General features: G+C 41.2%; 1 protein-coding gene across 1 annotated transcript in view; it reads left to right on the top strand.

Annotated features, from left to right (window-relative positions):
* The window catches only part of rabl3 (RAB, member of RAS oncogene family-like 3), a 43,514-nt gene that overhangs the window by 11,107 nt on the left and 9,393 nt on the right, over positions 1-23,014 (top strand). The window contains exons 3-6 of the mRNA XM_028799229.2: positions 5,632-5,761; positions 9,892-10,006; positions 13,623-13,773; positions 21,862-21,933. Of these exons, the coding sequence (XP_028655062.1) occupies positions 5,632-5,761; positions 9,892-10,006; positions 13,623-13,773; positions 21,862-21,933 (468 nt within the window). The remainder of the gene's footprint in view (positions 1-5,631; positions 5,762-9,891; positions 10,007-13,622; positions 13,774-21,861; positions 21,934-23,014) is intronic.

Raw genomic sequence — 23,014 nt, 5'->3', positions numbered from 1 at the left:
TGAGGCACGAAAAATCCAATCAGGTACTGAGACGCGGAGACCAGCTTCCCCAAACAGGTGGGATTCGTGTTTGTGGTTGTGCAAGTGTTCACTCTGAGGATGTCAGCTTGGCCCGGTGAAGTGTCAGTTGTTGAAGGGGTTTTCCTAAATATATGAATTTTCATGATATTACAATAGGATGACTTTTAAAAGTAGATTTATTTTCACGCACATAAAATCCATTGCTGGGGAGACGCCACACATACAATAATCAGCTGCACGCCAGCACAGATTAAAATATTTGCTAGGGAACTGCACAGTACTTGCTGGAGAGACGCCACAGGCACGATTATCAGCTGCATGCCACACATTAGTTGCTGGGAAGAATCTGCTGATTGCCCACTGTTATGACAGAAAATTAAACGCATATTACAGACACCAAAGCCAGTATTACTGTCAGAGAAAATTACAGGCATTTTACAGAAATACAAACCAGTATTGCTGAGAAAGAAAATTAAAGGCACAAAATACAATGATGCATATTACAGCCACATACAAGCCAGTAAATATACACCCATTTAATTTTGACTGTTCTTACTAATGTTTATGCACTACTGTTCTAGCGCCCGTTATTGTAACGGGCTTAATGTCTAGTATAATTATAATAAGATGTGTGAGTTGTCATTTAGCTGGTCTGGTTGCATTTCCCTAATATTATCAAGGGCGTCATCATTTCCCAGTTTCTCTGAAACATGGGGTACGCATGGGTCACAGTTGCCATAAATATACACACTTTACACCAGGGGTCTCCAACACGTCGCTCGCGAGCTACCGGTAGCTCACAAACCCCTTTCCAAGTAGCTCACCAAAGGGTTAATGAATCCTACATAAATTTGAATATTTGATTTAGTCATATTAGGGGTGGGTGATTTTTCCAAAAAATCATATCACGATCCTTTTAACACAAAATCACGATCCACAATCTGAATTGCAATCTGTCTTTTTAATGTTGTAAACACTTAAAAGAATATCCGGACTCAAACTCATCAAGACCTAAGTAACATTTTATTTTTAATCTCAAACAAAGTTGAATTCAATTGTTCTCTCGTTCGCTAGCTAAGCGGAGTTAAGGAACATGTCACGAAGCTGGCAAGTGAGTGAGGAAGGCCCCTCCCCTCGGCCTGCTGTGTGTTTCTCGGATTCGCGCCAATAAATCGGTAACGCAAGCGAAATCTGATATATAGCGAAATAAGAGAAGTCACAAAATCAACTGGAATGTTCAAGCAAATTCTAGAAAAAACCAGATCTAAATCTGTGAAGTAGTTCTCTCATGAAAAGCAGACAGAGAGAGAGAGACATTGAATTTTATATATTAGTAAACCTATAAAATAATGTGCAGTTAAAGTCTCAACAGCATTCTCAGCACTTCTGGAGCTTAGTAGAGCCTGATGACTGTAAGAATCTTCACCAAGCAGCTCTGAAAATGTCTGCTTTGTTTGGGTCTCCATACCTCTGAGTCTGACATGAATGTCATGAAATCAAAGTTCAGAACACAACTGACAGACGAACATTTAAAGGACTCCAGAAGAGTGAACCTGAGGGGCTCCACTCCACGAGACACCTCAGTGCCAGTCATCTGACTAACTAAAAAACACATCACACATTCAACTGGACCTGTGAATAAAGTGACATGTGACAAAATGACAAAGGAATAAGTCATATCTGCGTATTTGGAATTGCATTGTTTTGTTTTGACAGCATTCATGTTTTAATTCAATAGTGTGAGATGCAGACAGACATACAAAATGCACTTGCAACTTAATATTTTTTGTGATGTTTTCATGCAAAATGTGAGTTCTGGACACCAACATTTTGTAAAAGTTCAGGCAAAACAAGCTTATTCAGTTTGTTTGGGTTGAAATTAACTATGAGAATAAACCTTGAGGAGCTCTCAGACATTTTCATTTTGTAAAAGTAGCTCTTGGTTTTGGTTTGGGAATGGAAGGTTGGAGACCCCTGCTTTACACCATCAGGTTTTCTTTTATAAATCCTGCCATCTGTCTGGGAAGCTGTGTATACGAACATTTCAGGCATCTTTTTGTGCTTATGCAGGCATGCTATAAATGAGCCCCCTGCCCCCTCTGTAATAATTCAGCTGATTCTCCATTATGTGGCACTTGGAATAAGTGACCAAATAGTGTGGAAGACAATAAGACTTTAGGGACTTTCAAAAGTTGACTTTGTTGGGCTGAATGGTCTGTTCTAATGTTCTAGAGTGTTCGAGATTTCCAAATCCTCCTTTTAACAAATAAAGCATTAAATGGCCGAGGTCCGGCTTACTTGTCTGAACTTATCATGACTTACAAACCTGAGCGCACTTTAAGATCTCAAGATGCCGGTCTGCTTATGACTCCAAGGATTAATTAAATAATAATGGGAGGTCGAGCTTTTAGTTACAGGGGCCGCTAAACTGTGGAGTGGTCTTCCTGCTACTATAAGAGATGCCCCTTCGGTCTCCGCTTTCAAAGACTCACTACTTCAGTTTAGCACACCCTGACTAGAGCTGCTGATTAACTGTGCAGACTGCATCTCTGTTGTTCGTCATTAGCACTAAAACATAAGTAACATGATAGTTATAATTGGACTAGCAAAATACCCGCGCTTCGCAGCGGAGAAGTAGTGTGTTAAAGAGGTTATGTAAACATATATATACATAAACATATATACTTATATATACGTATATACATATATGTGGATGTGTATATGTGTGTATGTGTATATATAATATATATATATATATATATATATCAACATATATATATATACACATACATACACCTATCTATCTATCTATCTATCTATCTATCTATCTATCTATCTATCTATCTATCTATCTATCTATCTATCTATCATCAGTTCAGCACTCCGGTTGGAATATGACCAAGCTGTGCAAGCACACTCTTGAGAATGCAACGTATAGTTGTACAGGAGAAAAGCAATCTTGCCTAAAATCAATGGCAACCTTTTGTAGGTCTATGAATTTAATTTAAACTTTAGGTTTACACGGTGCTTTCTTTCCGAAGTACCTGCACTCATGAATATGTCTGTATGCGTCAGTCGCTCAAATCCCCTCGGTTCGCACCGGCGAAGTTCTGCTTTTAAATTTTTATTAAGAAGAAAAGAAAACCTTTTAAAATTGAGGTAAAATATACCAATAACAGTTTGTTAAGGATCTGTTTTTTTGTGAAGCTGCCTTCACTCGAGTGATCACTTCGAGCTTTAAGCCTGAGAAATCACCCCGTAAATGCACACGTTTAATTGCACATGTGTTAATATGTATGCTTACACAGTATTAAAAGACACTCAACAATTACACAGTATTAAAAGACACTCAACAATTAACATCATTTACCTTCGTTCCCGCGTTTGACTCGTGTTGTAAATCTCTTCCTTGTTTTCACTTCACGTGATTACGTAGGAGGCGTAATACGTGATGACGCTTTACGTGACTCCGCCTCCTCCATTAGAGTATAAGGACAAAAAACAGGTTCCAGTTATGACCATTACGCATAGAATTTCGAAATGAAACCTGCCTAACTTTTGTAAGTAAGCTGTAAGGAATGAGCCTGCCAAATTTCAGCCTTCAACCTACACGGGAAGTTGGAGAGTTAGTGATGAGTGAGTCAGTGAGGGCTTTGCCTTTTATTAATTAGTATAGATACTAACCCTCACTCACCTATTCTGTTTCTCTTCTCTGTACTCAAATGTGCCACTTGGTGTCCATGGCCCACCTGCCAAGTTGTTTTGCCTGCCTAAGGTAAAGTCATCTCTGATGGAGGATCACAGGAATCATGGGGTAGAGGGGTCCTTTCATCGGATTGGCTGGCCCAGCACTGTTTCAGCTGTGGAATGGCCAAAGGTGGGAGGCAGCTTGATGGCTGAGGTCTCCAGGACTCTAAACAAATCCAAATCTTATTATGGGATATCATCTACTGTTAAATTCTGCTCCGTACTTGTAAATTTTTATTTTTATACTATATTGAGAATTTGTTCTGTGTATTGTATTGTATTGACTACCTTCTTTTTGACACTCACTGCACGCCCAACCTACCTGGAAAGGGGTCTCTCTCTGAACTGCCTTTCTGGTGGTTTCTTCCATTTTTTCCCCCCATTTTTTGGGAGTTTTTCTTTGTCTTCTTAGAGAGTCAAGGCTGGGGGGGCTGTCAAGAGGTAGGGCCTATTAAACCTCATTGTGGCACTTCTTGTGTGATTTTGGGATACAAAAAAATAAATTGTTTTGTATTGTAATGCACTACTTCAGCTAGTTTGGTATTGTCGTCAAACGTAACAAGCTTATTTTACAGTAAATACATTCAGCATATCAACAGGTATGTAATTTTGCATATTTTATGCAAACTGAAGGCTGTGCCTTATCAGGAATTACGACAAAACTCCTTTGGCCTTGTCAGACTTGTTGTTTTTTTTTTTGTTTTTTTTTTTTCTGATTTTTTTGCCTACCTATTATCACAGATTTCTGTTATTTTTCAGATTTTCCAGATTTCTACATTAAATTGACTGGCTTGTATACCATATATACTCGCATTTAAGTTCTCCCGTGGATAAATTTTAGAACATTTTAAAACATATACATTTTATTTTATATGGCTTGTCTATTTTTAACTTGTAATCTTTTTTAAGCTTTATTGGGTCTAGGCTGAGTGACTTGTTTTTCTCGTCATACACATTTCGTTGTATGTTGACCCTGTGTTAACCTATATATGACAAATAAACCTAAACCTAAGTCAGGACTTGATTTTCCCGTATAATTTTCGGTATTTTATAAAGCCGGTTGTATAAGTCGAATGCGGAAAGCTCATGCTATTGATCCAAGAGATTATGACATGCTAACGCCCACCCACCTGAGAGAGTAATTACGGAGCACACGGCCTTTCTTTTTATGTGTTGTGCCTACGTGACCACACAGTAATACCTGAACTATTCCGAAGCGACGTTTGCACTTTGTTGTGTTTTTTTGTATCTCACACCCTTATGCACCTTTATCGTAAGAGCATCCCTTACCTACGATGGAGCGTTTGATCAGCAAAAAATATGAAGCTGGTTTTAAATTAAACGTCATTGAAGGAGTGAAAGAAATCGGTAACTGCGCTGCTGCAACAAAATTCAACGTGTCTGAGAAACTGGTGCGAGATTGGAGGAAGCAAGAAGATGTAAAAAAAAAAAAAAAAATTGTCTTATTTTTGAAGGGGTGTATAAGTCGGGGTCTGATTTTTATGATCGATTTTTCAGGATTCAAGACCTGACTTATACGTGAGTGCATACGGTAGTCTAAAAGTCTGTGGCGTGCCTAGCAAGTGAATGATATTATTCGTTAAATTTTCTTATTGCCCAAATTCCTTTCCCCTCCTTATAATCCCAGAAAGATAATTCATGTTTGCCTGTCACAAACATTTAAGTGTTCTCCTTGTTTATTCCAGTAGTTGTTGATGGCTGTTCAAAACTGTAATTGCAACAGATCTGTTTGTTTTGCTTTATTTGAATCTACCTATTAATAAAAATAGAGTTTACTGTTAAGGACAATCTTTTGGAAAATTATTATGAGTAACCTTTTTTTGATGTATATATTTAAATCAGGTTCATGATTACAAAGAGGGAACCCCAGATGAGAAGACATACTACATTGAATTGTGGGATATCGGTGGATCTGTCGGCAGCAGCAGCAGTGTGAAAAGCACCCGGGCTGTGTTTTATCACTCAGTAAATGGTAAAATTAACGTTTTATTACATTGTCAGTGATGCCTAATGTACTGTGCATTTTGTTTTTCTCCCTCAGCACAAACACAGGGCCTATAAAAAGTCTTGAGCCACTTGGGAGTTTTCACATTTTATTGTTGTTCAATATTGAATCACAGTCCATTTATTTTGGCTTTTATCACACTGACCAACAGAAAAAGACTGTTTAGTATCAAAGTGGAATCGGATCTCTTTAAAGTGCTCTAAATGAATTACAAATATAAAACGTGAAATAATTGATCACACATCAGCATTCGCACCCTTGAGTGTGACACCCCCCAGATTGGTTTTAAAACTCACAGAATTAGTCGGATGGCAATCATCCATCTGATTGTAGTCTAAATGCTTCTGAATCTGGAAGGGAAGGTCCAGCTTGCACTGATTATGACACAGCTATAAATCTAAAACTCTGAGTTAATGAAGGAGGCCAGCGAGAGACCTCTGAGAACTCTGACGTCATCACAAGCTACACTGGAGAGACTCTGCAAATAACAACTGTGCCCGGGTGCTTCACCAGTCACGGCTTTACAGGAGAGTGGCAAAGAGAAAAAACACCCAGGATATCTTGGCAAGAAGGCACATGGGAGACTTGAAAGTCGGCTCATTAGAAGGTTCTGTGGTCTGATGAGCCCAGAATGGAGCTTTTTGGCCTTGAGGCTAAGCATCATGCTATAGTGCTCATCATTAGAAACACTTTGCCGTGAATCTCGGTGGTGACAGCAGCAGGGCTTGAGGATGCTTCTCTGCAGCAGGCCCTGAAAAGCTTGTCAGGGGAAAATGAAGGCAGCAAAATCTGATAAAGTCTCCAATCCTCACAGGTGGCGCAGTGGTGGTGCTGCTGCTTTGCAGTAAGGAGACTGTGGAAGATTGTGGGTTCGCTTCCCGGTTCCTCCCTGTGTGGATAGCGCTTTGAGTACTGAGAAAAGCGCTATATAAATGTAATGAATTATTATTATTATTAAGGAACCTGAAAATGGGGGAGAAGAATTGTTTTCCAGCTTAAAGCTACACAGGAATGACTTTGAAACAACAATGTGAGTGTCCTGGAGAGGCTGAGTCGGAGTGCAGGTCTCAATTCAAGAGAGAATTTGTGGCTGGGCTTGATAAAGGCTGTTCACTCACCATCTCCATGTCACCTGACAGAGCCTGAGGAGTGTGGTAAAGAAGGAGAAAATGGCAGAGCTGACGGAGGGAGACCTGTGCAGACAAAGTCGAGACTGCCATGGCTACTAAAGTGCTCAATTGAAGAGGCGGAGTACTCCTGTGGTGGATGATTTTGTGTTTTATATTTGTAATTAATTTAGACTACTTAGACCCACCACTCCGCCTCAAATGTAATGTCAAAGGATGGTATCCAGAAGGTTGCCGGGTCGAATCCCCGTCACTGCCAAAAGAGATCCTACTCTGCTGGGCCCTTGAGCAAGACCCATCCATCCATCCATTTTCCAACCCACTGAATCCGAACACAGGATCATGGGGGTCTGCTGGAGCCAATCTCATCCAACACAGGGTGCAAGGCAGGAACCAATCCAGGGCAGGGCACCAACCCACCGCAGGACACACACACACAACAACAACAACATTTATTTATATAGCACATTTTCATACAAAAAGTAGCTCAAAGTGCTTTACATAATGAAGTAAGTCATAAGTCATTAAGTCAGATAAGTGGTCCATATTGCCATATCACAACCACAGAATATGAGGTAATTTTAAGGGATCAAATGCATGCTATGGTACAAATATTGCTCCTGCATGATGCTTCCCTATTTCAGGATGATAATGTCCCATACACAATACTAAACTATTTCAAGAATGGTTTCCTAAACACCAGGATGAACTCAAATGCCTTCCATAGCTTCCACAATCACCAGATTTACACATGCTTGAATCTATATAAGACATTCTACAGCTCAGAGGATGATTTCAATCTTCTTCATCTCTCAACTAATATACTGTTAAGCATTTCTGGTATTTTGTTCCCCGTGTATATATACACCAACCAAGCACACACTAGTGCCAATTTAGAATCGCCAATCCACCTAACCTGCATGTTTTTGGATTGTTGGAGGAAATCGGAGCACCCGGAGGAAACCCACGCAAACACAGGGAGAACATGCAAACTCCACGCAGGGAGGACCCAGGAAGCGAACCCGGGTCTCCTAACTGCGAGTCAGCAGCACTACCACTGTGCCACCGTGCCTCCCTGAGCAAGACCCTTAACCTACAATTGCTCCAGGGGCACTGTACAATGGCTGACCCTGCGCTCTGACCCCAAGGGGTATGCGAAAACTAACAAAGTCCTAATATAAGAAATTGTATAAGGCGAAATAAAGAACAAAATATTTGTCTTCTGTGAGTTGGTTTTAAAAATGCCGAATTAAATCCACTGTGGTTCAAAGTTGTATAATAATAAAATATGAAAACATCTAAGGGGTCACTGTCTTGAATAGGCACTGTGTGTGATCAATGAGGACTCAATTTGTGTTATTTTTAAACATTAATTAAAATTAAATTACAGTTAATAGTTTTTCAGTCCTGCCCCCAAATTTTCAATCAGATTCAGCTACTCCAGGGCTGGCATTCTGGAGACCACTGAGCAACACCAAGGAATCACTGAGAAATGGGGAACGATGGCACAGTGGGCGACAACCTACTATGGGCACTACGTCCCCTTTTACATGGGGTGGCAGCATCCTGTCTGCAGGATCCCCATGTGGATGCCCACAGGGTCTGAGGGGTCTGTGCCCCCGGGTTCTGTGGGGGCTGCCAGGGAGAGATGTGACATTGTGGGGGCTGCCAGGGAGAGATGTGACATACTGATGGCACAAGGACCATTGGGGCCCTTCCAGACCCAGAAGTGCTTCCCAGGGTAGTAGATTGAGCACCAGAAGTACTCCCGGGTTTGGAGTGAAAACCGAGCCCCCCACTCAATTCTGGCCTCAGAATTGAGAGGAGGAGAACGAGACTTAATGGGAGATGAAGGAGGAGAAGCTTCATGCCTGTTGTATGTATTGAGTTAAGGAAACTGGAGCCCTTGTGAAGGTGCTTTTGAATAAACAATTTTTGTTCAACCCAGGACTGTGTCGTGAAGTTGTGTCAGGGGGTTTAGGGTGCTGAGATGCCCCTTGTAGGCCCCACTGTGATCAATATATATGTATAGACAGAGAGAGAGAGAAATAAATAAATAAATGGTAATACTACAAATTGCATCTGTTACACATTTGCTCTTAATATCTAAATTAACACTTCATAACACCTATGACTTATCACTGTAGTGTTTCTTTATTTCTGCAATGTGACTGACTGATGAAATACTTTGGAGTCGTCTGAGGTGGCCTAACTGAGACACATTTCTCTCAATATTACGTATTTAGTGTAAGTAATTTTATCAGTCTCTCAATATGCCACAATGCACACAGATTAATAACTGATCTACTGATGGTTTATAAGGGTTATGAAGATATGTTATGAACATATGAAGGGTTATGTTGAAGTCTTGTGACTTATGATTAGTAGGTACATTTTTGCAGTACTCAAAGTCAGTCAGTCATTGTCCAACCCGCTGTATCCTAACACAGGGTCACAGGGGTCTGCTGGAGCCATGAGGCTGCTGGAAAGGGGTGTGTGGCACAAATAGATGAAGGTCCAAGTCTTTAGAGTCCTGGTGCTTCCTGTTTGTGAGACATGGATGGTCTCCAGTGACCTGAGATGAAGACTGGACTCCTTCATGTGTGTCTCTTTGGGGAATCCTTGGGTCCCGCTGGTCTGATTTTGTGGTGCTCATGGAGTCCCAAATGAGTCACATGACCTGCATTGTGAGGGAGCGCTCGTTACGGCACTACAGCCATGTGGTGTTATTCTCAGAGGGTGATCCTTATTGCTGAGGACCTGGCTGGACCAGGTCAAGGGGATGCCAATTTATCATCTGGCAGTGGCAGATAGAGGGACGTTTTTGAAGGGTATGACTGGACCGTGGGGGTGGGTTAGTGGGTGTTCTTGCCAACCAGGATCCCAAGCTCTTTCGTCATGTGGTGGGTGCCTACTCACCAACCTCGCCTGACTAACTCCATGTATATATTTACATTTTTTTTCTTTCAGGTATTATTTTGGTTCATGACTTAACAAATAAAAAATCTTCACAGAACTTGACACGTTGGTCACTTGAAGTATTAAATAAAGACTCCTCCCCGACAAGGGTTATCGTCACCAATGGGTATGTTCTATTAGAATTTCTGCTTTGTGATAAAAGTTGAATGTAAATAAATAATTGTATATTATGGCTTATATTAATGTGTGTTTTACTCTGAAAAAAATTATCTAAACTTTTATCAGAATCAAGTTTAACATTTTTTTAATCTTTATTTTAAGTATGTATAGTATCTCACAAAAGTGAGTACATCCCTCACATTTTTGAAAATATTTTATTCTATCTTTTCATGGGACAACACTGAAGATATGACACTTTGACACAATGTAAAGTAGTCCGTGTACGGCTTGTATCACAGTGTAAATTTGCTGTCCCCTCAAAATAACTCAACACACAGCCATTAATGTCTAAACCGCTGGCAACAAAAGTGAGTACACCCCTAAGTGAAAAATGTCCAAATTGTGCCCAAAGTGTCAATATTTGGTGTGGCCACCTTTACTTTCCAGCACTGCCTTAACTGTCTTGGGCATGGAGTTCACACGAGCTTCACAGGTTGCCACTGGAATCCTTTTCCACTCCTCCATGACGACATCACGGAGCTGGTGGATGTCAGAGACCTTGCGCTCCTCCACCTTCCCCACAGATGCTCAATAGGGCTTAGATCTGGAGACATGCTTGGCCAGTCCAGCACCTTTACCCTCAGTTTCTTTAGCAGGGCAGTGGTGGTATTGGAGGTGTGTTTGGGGTCGTTATCATGTTCAGTTTCCGAAGGGAGGTGATCATTCTCTGCTTCAGTATGTCACAGTACATGTTGGCATTCATGGTGCCCTCAATGAACTGTAGCTCCCCAATGCCGGCAGCACTCATGCAGCCCCAAACCATGACACTCCCACCACCATGCTTGACCATAGGCAAGACACACTTGTCTTTGTACTCCTCACCTGGTTGCCTTTGTACTCCTAACCTGTTTGCCGCCACACACGCTTGATACCATCTGAACCAAATAATTTGATCTTGGTCTCATCAGACCACAGGACATGGTTCCAGTAATCCATGTCTTTAGTCTGCTTGTCTTCAGCAAACTGTTTGTGGGCTTTCTTGTGCATCAACTCTTGAAGAGGCTTCCTTCTGGGACGACAGCCATGCAGACCAATTTGATGCAGTGTGCGGCGGGCGTATGGTCAGAGCACTGCCAGGCTGACCTCTGCAATAATGCTGGCAGCACTCCTACATCTGTTTTCAAAAGACCAACTCTGGATATGACGCTGAGCATGTGCACTCTACTTCTTTGGTCAACCATGGTGAGGCCTGTTCTGAGTGGAACCTGTCCTGTTAAACCTGTCGCTGTATGGTCTTGGCCACCGTACTGCAGCTCAGTTTCAGAGTGTTGGCAATCTTCTTATAGCCTACGCCATCTTTATGTAGAGCAACAATTCTTTTTTTCAGATCCTCAGAGAGTTCTTTGCCATGAGGTGCCATGTTGAACTTCCAGTGACCAGTGTGAGAGCGATGACACCAAATGTAACACACCTGAGACCTTGTAACACTAACGAGTCACATGACACCGGGGAGGGAAAATGGCTAATTGGGCACAATTTGGGATGTACTCACTTTTGTTGCCAGCGGTTTAGACATTAATGGCTGTGTGTTGAGTTATTTTGAGCGGGCAGCAAATTTACACAAGCTGTACACAGACTACTTTACATTGGATCAAAGTGTCATATCTTCAAGATCTCATAAAATATTTACTAAAATGTGAGGGGTGTACTCACTTTTGTGAGATACTGTATGTATAGTTGAGGCCAAAAGTTTCCATCTGCCTCAGTTGAAGACTTTTAAACTCCACATTTCCCAGCTCCACACATGTTGCCGTACATCCCCTGTGTTAAGACCATTAAGGTATCTGTATTTCCATAAGCAGTCATGTCAAAAATAATAAGCAGTGTCCACATGGCAGACCACTTTCCTCAGTGCTTCTGGGGACTTGGATGCCCAGTTGTATTGTTTAGATTCCTGCTGTGCTTCCAGTTTTGAGCTTCTTATTATTATTTTTTTATTATTTTTACTTTCATAGTGTTCATTTTCCAATTTTCATAGACATGCAAGTTCAAACTGTCACACATCTTCCAAGTGTTAGGCTATAATGGACAACAAGTGCACATGATTTCAAGCTAAGAAGTTGTGTACATGCTGCTCAATACTCCGCATCATCATATCGCCAAACTACTGTTTTGAATGTAACCGTCAATAATGTGATAGAATGAATGAATGAATAAATAAATATGCAGTGGTGTGCTGGGGAGGCAGCATAAAGAAAAGGGACGCCTCACACCTGGACAAACTGGTGAGGAAAGTAGGCTCGATTGTAGGCACTAAGCTGGACAGTTTGACATCTGTGGCAGAGCAACGGGCGCTGAGCAGACTCCTGTCAATCATGGAGAATCGACTGAACAGGATCATCTCCAGACAGAGGAGCAGCTTCAGCGACAGACTGCTGTCACCGTCCTGCTCCACTGACAGACTGAGGAGATCGTTCCTCCACCACACTATGCGACTCTTCAATTCCACCCGGTGGGGTGGGGGGGGGTAAACGTTAACATTATTCAAAGTTACTGTCTGATATACCTGCATTGATATCATTCTTTTCATTTAATATAGTTTTTATCAGTTTGCTGCTGGAGTATGTGAATTTCCCCTTGGATTATCTATCTATCTATCTATCTATCTATCTATCTATCTATCTATCTATCTATCTATCTATCTATCTATCTATCTATATCATTATATAGTGCCTTTCACATCTATCTATCTATCTATCTATCTATCTATCTATCTATCTATCTATCTATCTATCTATCTATCTATCATACACCTCAGAAAAACTGGAGGGGATGAGCACAAACTGCAGATATCCTGTATCTGCTCACCCAAAAACAAACCGAAGTTAGGCAAAATCCACAGCTTGTTGCTAATGGCTCCAAAGCCACCCTGTGCCTGCACTGACGTGTAGCACAGAGAGCCAAGTTGAGAGGCCTGATATATAATGCATTGACTATTGGACACCTGAACACAGTAGCAAATGAAAAAGAAAAATCGACGTGGTTGCAGCATAAAAAGTTGACAACCAGTGTCATACAGAATCCACAAAGAAATATGAAGATGATAGTATATTATAGTAGTCCAGACAGTTAATAATTACTTTTAAAACTATATTGGTGATCAAAAAACTCAAAACAGAATCCCTCCATGTGAATGCAGATTGATTGATGGTCTGAATGATGTCCTATTAAGACAAGCTGTGGAGGTGTTTTCATTTTGGTCCATTGCACACTATAGGAATGTTCAGTAATCCTAGACTTATAGCCTGCCAGTGGATTCTTTGCTTATCTTCTTATTCTTTAATCTCATCGACCTCTAAGATGGAATCCTTGTATTATCCTCCATTGAAGAGACAACATCCAGGACCAAAGAGATATTGCAGAGGTCCAGGGTTCACTTAGCAATGTGGCTTCTGCCAAGATCAAAACCAAGGCCGTACTTTATATGACTTGTACCCTTTTAAATATAAGGAAACTTTGTGGATGTCTCTGATTAAAAAGAAAATGTCAATTCAAGTCTAAAATGTTACGTTTATTGTATCTGTTCTTAATCATCCATAGCAGTTTCTGTTTTATTTTGTCAGTGACTATGACAGGGAGCAGTTTGCTGACAACCAGATCCCTCTACTGGTGATTGGTACCAAATTTGACCAGATTCCAGAAAATAAACGGAATGAAGTATTGACAAGGACAGCTTTCCTGGCAGAAGATTTTAATGCTGAAGAAATCAATCTGGTACTCTATCTATTTTTTATATTGTGCCTTTCATATTATATATCTATCTATCTATTACAGTCATATGAAAAAGTTTGGGAACCCCTCTTAATTCTTTGGCTTTTTGTTTCTCATTGGCTGAACTTCCTTGTAATATCTGACATGCCTTATGGACACAGCAGTATTTCAGCAGTGACATTAAGTTTATTGGATTAACAGAAAATATGCAATATGCATCATAACAAAATTAGACAGGTGCATAAATGTGGGCACCCCAACAGAGATATGACATCAATACTTAGTTGAGCCTCCTTTTGGCCTCTAGACGCTGTCCTCCTATAGCCTCTGATGACTGTCTGATTCTGGATGGAGGTATTGTTCACCATTCTTCATACAAAATCTCTCCAGTTCAGTTCAATTTGATGGACAGCCTGCTTCAAATCATCCCATAGATTTTCGATGATATTTCAGTCAGGGGACTGTGACGGCCATTCCAGGACATTGTACTTCTCCCTCTGCATGAATGGCTTTGTAGATTTCCAACTGTGTTTTGGGTCGTTGTCTTGTTGGAATATCCAACCCCTGCATAAGTAACTTCAACTTTGTGACTGATGCTTGAACATTATCCTGAAGAATTTGTTGATATTGGGTTGAATGCATCCGACCCTTGACTTTAACAAGGGCCCCAGTCCCTGAACTGGCCACACAGCCCCACAGCATGATGGAACCTCCACCACATTTGACAGTAGGTAGCAGGTGTTTTTTTTGGAATGCGGTTTTCTTCTTCCGCCATGCAAAGCGCTTTTTGTTTTGACCAAATAACTCAATTTTTGTCTCATCAGTCCAAAGCACTTTGTTCCCAAATGAATCTGGCTTGTCTAAATGAGCATTTACATACAACAAGCGACTCTGCTCATGGCGTGAGTGCAGAAAGGGCTTCTCTCTCATCACCCTGCCATACAGATGTTCTTTGTGCAAATTGCGTTGAATTGTAGAATGATGTACAGATACACCATCTGCAGCAAGATGTTCTTGCAGTTCTTTGGAGGTAATCTATGGGTTATCTGTAACCATTCCCACAATCCTGCTCATATGCCGCTCCTGTATTTGTCTTGGCCTACCAGACCTGCTGGTTTAACAGCAACTGTGCCTGTGGCCTTCCATTTCCTGATTCCATTCCTTACAGTTACAGAAACTGACAGTTTAAACCTCTGAGATGGCTTTTTGTAGCCTTCCCCTAAACCAGGAGACTCAACAATCTTTGTTTTCAGATCTTTGGAGAGTTGCTTTGAGGATCCCATGCTGTCACTCTTCAGAGGAGAGTCAAAGGGAAGGAAGCCCAACTTGTAATTGACCACCTTAAATACCTTTATATCTCATGATTAGACACACCTGTCTATGAAGGTCAAGGCTTAACAAGCTCATCACACCAAGTAATCAGCATTGAGCAGTGACAGGCATTCAAATCCGCATAATGACAAGGGGACCCACATTTGTGCACAGCCAGTTTTTCACATTTGATTTAATTTTATACAACTAAATACTGCGTCACTAAAAATCTTTGTTCAGAAAACACCGCAGTACTCCTAGGAAATGAAAGACATACCACTGTTATCTTTACTGTTAAAAGTAGAGTCAATTATTATGTAGGCTGAGAAGGATTCCCAAACTTTTTCATATGACTGTATATAGTGCCTTTCACATTATCTCTCTAATCTGTTTTCTTCTGTAATTAGCTGTTTGTATTCGGATATTTTCTCAAGTGTAAGAACTCAAGATGAGAACTGGTATTTTACAGGAACATGTTCCCATCATAAGCCAAAGTCTGACCCAACATTAGGTCAAATTCAATCTGTCAGTCACATCAACTGACTAGAAGGTAAGGCACTAAGAAGATGAAGACCACAAAGACAAAGTCCGTTTAGGTTTGTGCTTCAGCTACATTCCTTTGTATAGTAGTTTGTTCCAAATTCCCACAGCTCTTTGCTATATGTAATAAAGTGTATGACACTCAAGTAAAACCTTTAACAGTGGAACATAAGAGTTTTTGCAGAAAAGAGAATTTTCAGTTCATCAAGCTCATTAGCAGATTGATCTCTTTACAGTAGTGAAAAACTTGAATGTACTTTTTAGTGTGATTCTCTGTTTATTTGAAGGAAGTCTTATGGGTTGATTTGGTAGATGACTCTTCGACTTTTGAAGACCTGCAATTGCTTCCTCCATTCCTCGTTTTCCTGTGAAGTTAAAGAAGCTGATTTCCCGTAGCCTGTCAGAGTTGTACTTTAGACCTGAGCTGCACTTTTTCATTTTTGTGCTGCTCTTGTTTGTTTCATGGTGGTCAAACTTGCATGCAGTCGTTCAGCCACTGCCTCACCTGATTTACACCTAAACCATTGTTGGTTTATTTAAGTGTTTCTGATCAAATTCAACATTTTGTAGTTCAAATATATAAAACTAAATTTATAAAATATGTTACTGAGCAAAATCTTTGGAAGAGCCTTACCATTCAGTGTTGCTGTTTGCCAGTTTGATTGCGTGATTGATTGATTTCACTTATATTTCAAAACATTAGTTCAAGCCTAGACATTCTAGAAAGTGTTATCCTCTTGGTGCCAAAAAACAATAAAACAAAGGTCTATATTCACAAACTAGGCCTCAAAACTCAAAATAGGCCTGATCTTGAAATTGTTCATGTTTGTCTGGGGCCTGCATTTATAGAAGAGGCCTGGACTTATAAATCCCAGTGTGAGAGGAGAAATGTTTAAAAAAAAAAAAATAATTATGATACAAAAAGGACAAAATGGAAGAACTGTAAGTGAAAGCAATTAAATTCGAACTACAAGACGTTGCCTCCTGAGAGGCAAACTAAAACCATACAAAATCAAAACACAAAAATCAAATCCGGAAACCAGAGCCTGGTATTCAAAACCAAATTATGAAAGTGATATTTACAAAATCTTTAACAAAAGAATTCCAGGTGCTGAGCAAGAGAAGCACAAGCAGGAGCCAACGTCTCAGCGCCAGTCTGTGGTATAGAAGATTTTAGAAAAGGCCTCAGGTAGCCACATTGGCAGCCTCAGAGGAGCCGGTCCCCTTGATTTCAGTATATAAAAAGAAAGAACAATAACACTGCACAACAATTTTTTTTGAAAAGTCTTGCTTCCTGCTGATTGTGACCGGTACCTACTGGGTATGCATAAATATAGTTTTGGTTTTACTGCATCACGTAGGAACTCTGAGAAATCGACATTTATATGTTTACTGACAATAACGTATTTAGTTACATTTGTGTTTCACATAAGCTGTTACATTCAACAGAATTCAAAGTGTTTTGTTCCTGATTTTCTTTTGTATTCAATGTCTGGTGCATCACGTTGCAGTGTTCAACAGTAGTCAGCAAGAATTGATGGATTCCAGTTGCCCTGGTATTGTCTCTCCATCGTAGCAATGTCCTGGTGAAACCTTTCACTGCGTTCGTCACTGACAGCACTGAGATTTGCAGGGAAGAAGTTCAAGTGTGAGTGGAGGAAATGAATCTTGAGTGACATGTTGCACTTCGTTGTCTTGTATGCTTTGAGAAGTTTGTCTACTATGTACTTTGGGGCTCTGTAATTGCCCAGAAAATTGTCAACAACGTCTTTGAAGGCTTTCCAGGCCCAACTAACAGATCTTCAAACCGCTTGTCACTCATAACATGTTTGATCTGGGGGCCAACAAAAACGCCCTCTTTGATGTTGGCGTCAGTTATTCTTGAGAACATCCGTGTTGAATAACAAAAACCTTCGCCTTCCTTGTTCAGTACTTTCACGAAATACTTAATGAGTCCCAGTTTTATGTGAAGAGGAGACAAAAATATCTTTGCCAGGTCGACAAGCGATTCATGTGCCACATTTTTCTGTCCTGAAACTAACTTTTTACTGAGTGGCCAGTTCTGTCAACTCTTTGGCACGGCTGTCCCATTCACAGATGAGACAACAGTACTTTGTATAGCCGAGCTGCAGTCCTAGTAACAGAGCAACGACTGTAAGATCTCCACAGATCTTCCAGTTGTACATGCTATGCTGGACGTGCTTCAGCCACAGTTCCATATTCTAATACGTTTCTTTCATATGTGCTGCATAGCTAACAGGTACTGAAGGATAAACATTACCATTGTGTAGCAGAACAGTTTTCAGGCTTAACATTGACGTATCAATGAAGAGATGCCACTCTTCTGTTGTGATCACAACCCAAGGCCGAGAACAATCTTTCAATGTCACAACAGAAACAGAGACTTTCAGCTTGTACAAAAAATTTGGTTATATCATGATGTCGGCCTCGAAACACAGAAATTTTCATACCTGGTGACAGCAAACACCATTCCGGCAGTCTTGAACCCAGCAGCTCGGCTTTTGCTTTTGACAGACCCAAATCTCTGACCAAATCATTCAATTCGGACTGTGTTATCAGATGTGGATCACCTGATGAGCGCGGTTCAAAATCCGGGTCAATGTCACTGTCAGTACCCTGCACTGCAGTTTCTTCACTGGGTTCGTCTAAGGTCCAGTCCTCTGGTGGTTTCACAATTGGAAGACTGTCATCATGTGGCACGGGTCTCATTGCTGAAGGCAGATTAGGATATTCAATTGACTTCTTGTTTTGACAGAGAAACCAGACCCATTAGTCAAACAGAAGTAACAGTCTGTCACATGGTCTTTCTGTTCTCGCCATATCATTGGAACAGCAAACGGCATCATCTTACGAGTGCCTCTGAGCCAGACTCTCAGACTGACAGCACATGTCGCACAGCAAATGTGAGGCGGCCATTCCTTGTCTTGATCACCAGCCGGAATACAGATGATAAGCTTTCTTCACAAGAGCAGTCATCCAACGTCTCTGAGGCACAAGTGTATATTCACCACAGATATAGCAGAATGTATCGTGGCTGTTATGACATTTGATGAGACACCAAAACGTCTATAGCATCAAGCTTACTTACTGTTAAATTACTACAGATACTCTAGTTTACTATACTGATACTCTACATACACACTGACTATCTATATTAACCAAATGAGCCGGATCGGTGTATGCCAGCCACCTTTATAGCACCCTGAGACAGCGTCAAGCTCCTTCAGACCTGGCCAGGATGTCAACTTCCACAGAACGGCTCTGATTCCATGGGATTCCTGGGATTCCATGCCCAGGCTGCACAAACCGTTGTTGATAAGTCACTTATGGGAGTGGAAATGTTTGGATACAAATATAAGAGAAAATCGGGACAAAACTGAAATGGCATGTGATGGGCACATTTTGATGTGATATTCGTGATCAGCACCCAAAAATCTATAAGAAACACCCATCAGTGTTCAAGAAGCAAAAACTTTGTTGTGCAGTGTAAGTGACAGAATTAACCTGCAGCAACAAAAAGAAAAATGTGAAATGATTAATAAACAAGAAAACCCATCTGTCTGCCCATTTTTTAAACTCTCTTTATCCTGAGCAAGGTGGTGGGGCTGCTGGAGCCTCTCCTAGCAAGCACAAGGGGGCAAGACCAGAACGCTCTCTAGACAAGGACGCAGGTCCATCATAGGGTGAACGCAAAGACATACACTTTGTTCAATTTAGTTTCACCAATCCGCCTAACCTACAGTGCATCCAGAAAGTATTCACAGCACATCACTTTTTCCACATTTTGCTATGTTACAGCCTTATTCCATAATGGATTAAATTCATTTTTTTCCTCAGAATTCTACACACAACACCCCATAATGACAACGTGAAAAACGTTTACTTGAGGTTTTTGCAAATTTATTAAAAATAAATAAACTGAGAAATCCCATGTCCATAAGTATTCACAGCCTTTGCTCAATACTTTGTCGATGTACCTTTGGCAGCAATTCCAGCCTCAAGTCTTGTTGAATATGATACCACAAGCTTGGCACACCTATCCTTGGCCAGTTTGGCCCATTCCTCTTTGCAGCACCTCTCAAGCTCCATCAGGTTGGATGGGAAGCGTCGGTGCACAGCCATTTTAAGATCTCTCCAGAGATGTTCAATCAGATTCAAGTCTGGGCTCTGGCTGGGCCACTCAAGGACATTCACAGAGTTGTCCTGAAGCCACTCGTTTGATATCTTGGCTGTGTGCTTAGGGTCGTTGTCCTGCTGAAAGATGAACCGTTGCCCCAGTCTGAGGTCAAGAGCGCTCTGGAGCAGGTTTTCATCCAGGATGTCTCTGTACATTGCTGCAGTCATCTTTCCCTTTATCCTGACTAGTTTCCAAGTCCCTGCCGCTGAAAAACATCCCCACCACCATGCTTCACTGTAGGGATGGTATTGGCCTGGTGATGAGCGGTGCCTGGTTTCCTCCAAACGTGACGCCTGGCATACACACCAAAGAGTTCAATCTTTGCCTCATCAGACCAGAGAATTTTCTTTCTCATGGTCTGAGAGTCCTTCAGGTGCCGTTTGGCAAACTCCAGGCGGGCTGCCATGTGCCTTTTACTAAGGAGTGGCTTCCGTCTGGCCACTCTACCATACAGGCCTGATTGGTGTATCGCTGCAGAGATGGTTGTCTTTCTGGAAGGTTCTCCTCTCTCCACAGAGGACCTCTGGAGCTCTGACAGAGTGACCATCGGGTTCTTGGTCACCTCCCTGACTAAGGCCCTTCTCCACCGATCAATCAGTTTAGATGGCTGGCCAGCTCTAGGAAGAGTCCTGGTGGTTTCGAACTTCTTCCACTTATGGATGATGGAGGCCACTGTGCTCATTGGGACCTTCAAAGCAGCAGAAATTTTTCTGTAACCTTCCCCAGATTTGTGCCTCGAGACAATCCTGTCTTGGAGGTCTACAGACAATTCCTTTGACTTCATGCTTGGTTTGTGCTCTGAAATGAACTGTCAACTGTGGGACCTTCTATAGACAGGTGTGTGCCTTTCCAAATCATGTCCAGTCAACTGAATTTACCACAGGTGGACTCCAATGAAGCTGCAGAAACATCTCAAGGATGATCAGGGGAAACAGGATGCACCTGAGCTCAATTTTGAGCTTCATGGCAAAGGCTGTCAATACTTATGGACATGGGATTTCTCAATTTTTTTTATTTTTAATAAATATGCAAAAACCTCAAGTAAACTTTTTTCACGTTGTCATTATGGGGTGTTGTGTGTAGAATTCTGAGGAAAAAATTAATTTAATCCATTTTGGAATAAGGCTGTAACATAACAAAATGTGGAAAAAGTGATGAAGCGCTGGGAATACTTTCCGGATGCACTGTACATGTTTTTGGACAGTGAGAGGAAACCAGAGCACCCATTGTGAACCCACACAGACACGAAGAGAACATGCAAATCCCACACAGGGAGGACCCAGGACATGAATCCTGATTTCCCAACTATAAGGCAGCAGTGCTACTGCTGTTTTACCCTAAACAAGAAAATGAAACACTAATTTAAAAACAACACAATACAACAAGAAATAAAAATGAATTTAATAAAATGAGGCACAATAAAAAACATAATAAACAACAAAAAGGGCAAGAAACAAAACTTTGGAATGGAGCCCTGCTTAAACCAAGACTGAAAGAGAGTCTGTTACTTCGAGAACGAAGCTCCTGCTCTCATGTAATAAGAAAATCCATCCATTTTAACCTACTGAGGCTTGCAGAGGACAGAGTCTACCCTGGCAATGCAGGACAAAATGCCTAGAAAGTGTGCCAGTCCATAAAAGGGCACACTCATGCATGCACCCCCAGGTCCTGACACTAGGCCATCGAGAGCAGCCAGTCAGATTGGTATGCATGGCTATGACATATGAGAGAAAAACGTAATCTGCCAAAATCTTGTATGTACTGCGTGAAAATACCTAACACAAACAACTTTTATTTTATATAGTGCCTTTCTATTGTGAACCACAAACCTAAGGGGCTTTGCAGTTAAAGGGATACAGTGCAATTATTTGCATACACAGGTTGAGTATCTCGTCAGATGGAGATGAGGCCTGACCAAGCAGCCTTGGGAGCTTACAATCCAGCGCCTCAGCCATTACACCACACTGCCTTAAATTCTAAAAATCGGAGACTCAGTTTGCATTTTTATCTTACATATACCTATAATTTTTTTTTCCTTTCAGGACTGTACAAACCCCAGATATTTAGCTGCAGGTTCATCAAATGCTGTCAAGCTGAGCAAGTTTTTTGATAAGGTAAGCATTTGTACTTTTGCGTGTGTGTTTTCATTATAAAAGGAGATCACCTATGGACCAGAGAGACAGCAGACACAGTTCATGTTTTCCTGTTCATTCATTCAGTATGTTTGTGCTTTTTCATCAGATATACATAACCTTCTCTAAACAGGGCTGGTAAATAAGACATAAACCAGCAAAATGAATGAGCTGGCACCCCATCAGGTGTTGCCAAGTTGCTGAATAGAAATCTCACTGTACTCCGTACACGTGACAGTATTACGAGTACTGCCACTGGCGCTTTAAGACCAGCTGTTGTTTGCTTCAGTTCTTTCAGCATGGTGTCAGCTAGGCCCTTAGGTACTGTTCTACGTACCAGCTGTCTTCCTATAGCTAGAACTGAAATAATAATATTGAGTATCAAGGTGTGGCTGTACAATACAATACAATACAATTTATTTGTGTGTAGCCCAAAATCACACAAGAAGTGCCGCAAAGGGCTTTAACAGGCCCTGCCTCTTGACAGCCCCCCAGCCTTGACCCTCTAAGAAGACAAGAAAAAACTCCCAAAAAAACCCTTGTAGGGAAAAAATGGAAGAAACCTTGGGAAAGGCAGTTCAAGGAGAGAGGTAGGTTGGGCATGCAGTGGGTGTCAAAAAGAAGGGGGTCAATACAATACAATACACAGAACAGAACAAATCCTTAATACAGTATAAAAATAAACATTTTAGAAGTATGGAGCAGAATTTAACAGTAAATGATATCACATACGAAGATTTGGATATATTTAAAGTCCTGGAGACCTCATCCATCAAGCTGCCTCCCCCATTTGGCCATTCCATGTCTCAAACAGCGCTGGGCCAGCCAATCCGATGAAAGGACCCCTCTTTCCCATGATTCCTGCGATCCTCCATGTACCTGTAATTGTCTCTTTTAAATCTACTCGTCTGTATTATTCAGCTCATTTGCTCTTTTACTTTTAAGGTTTTATGGATTACTTCATGGAACTGTAGAATTAGGGAAGATCTAGTGACAAATGAAAACTGGTGGCTGGGTAGAAGAAGATGATAGAAAAGTGCAGTGCAGCCTGGCACACATGAGA

Source organism: Erpetoichthys calabaricus, chromosome 4 (genome assembly GCF_900747795.2).
Source record: "Erpetoichthys calabaricus chromosome 4, fErpCal1.3, whole genome shotgun sequence".
NCBI classification, from domain to species: Eukaryota; Metazoa; Chordata; class Cladistia; order Polypteriformes; family Polypteridae; genus Erpetoichthys; species Erpetoichthys calabaricus.
The sequence above is the reverse complement of the archived record's forward strand: the minus strand, read 5'-3'. Positions and strand labels throughout refer to the sequence as shown.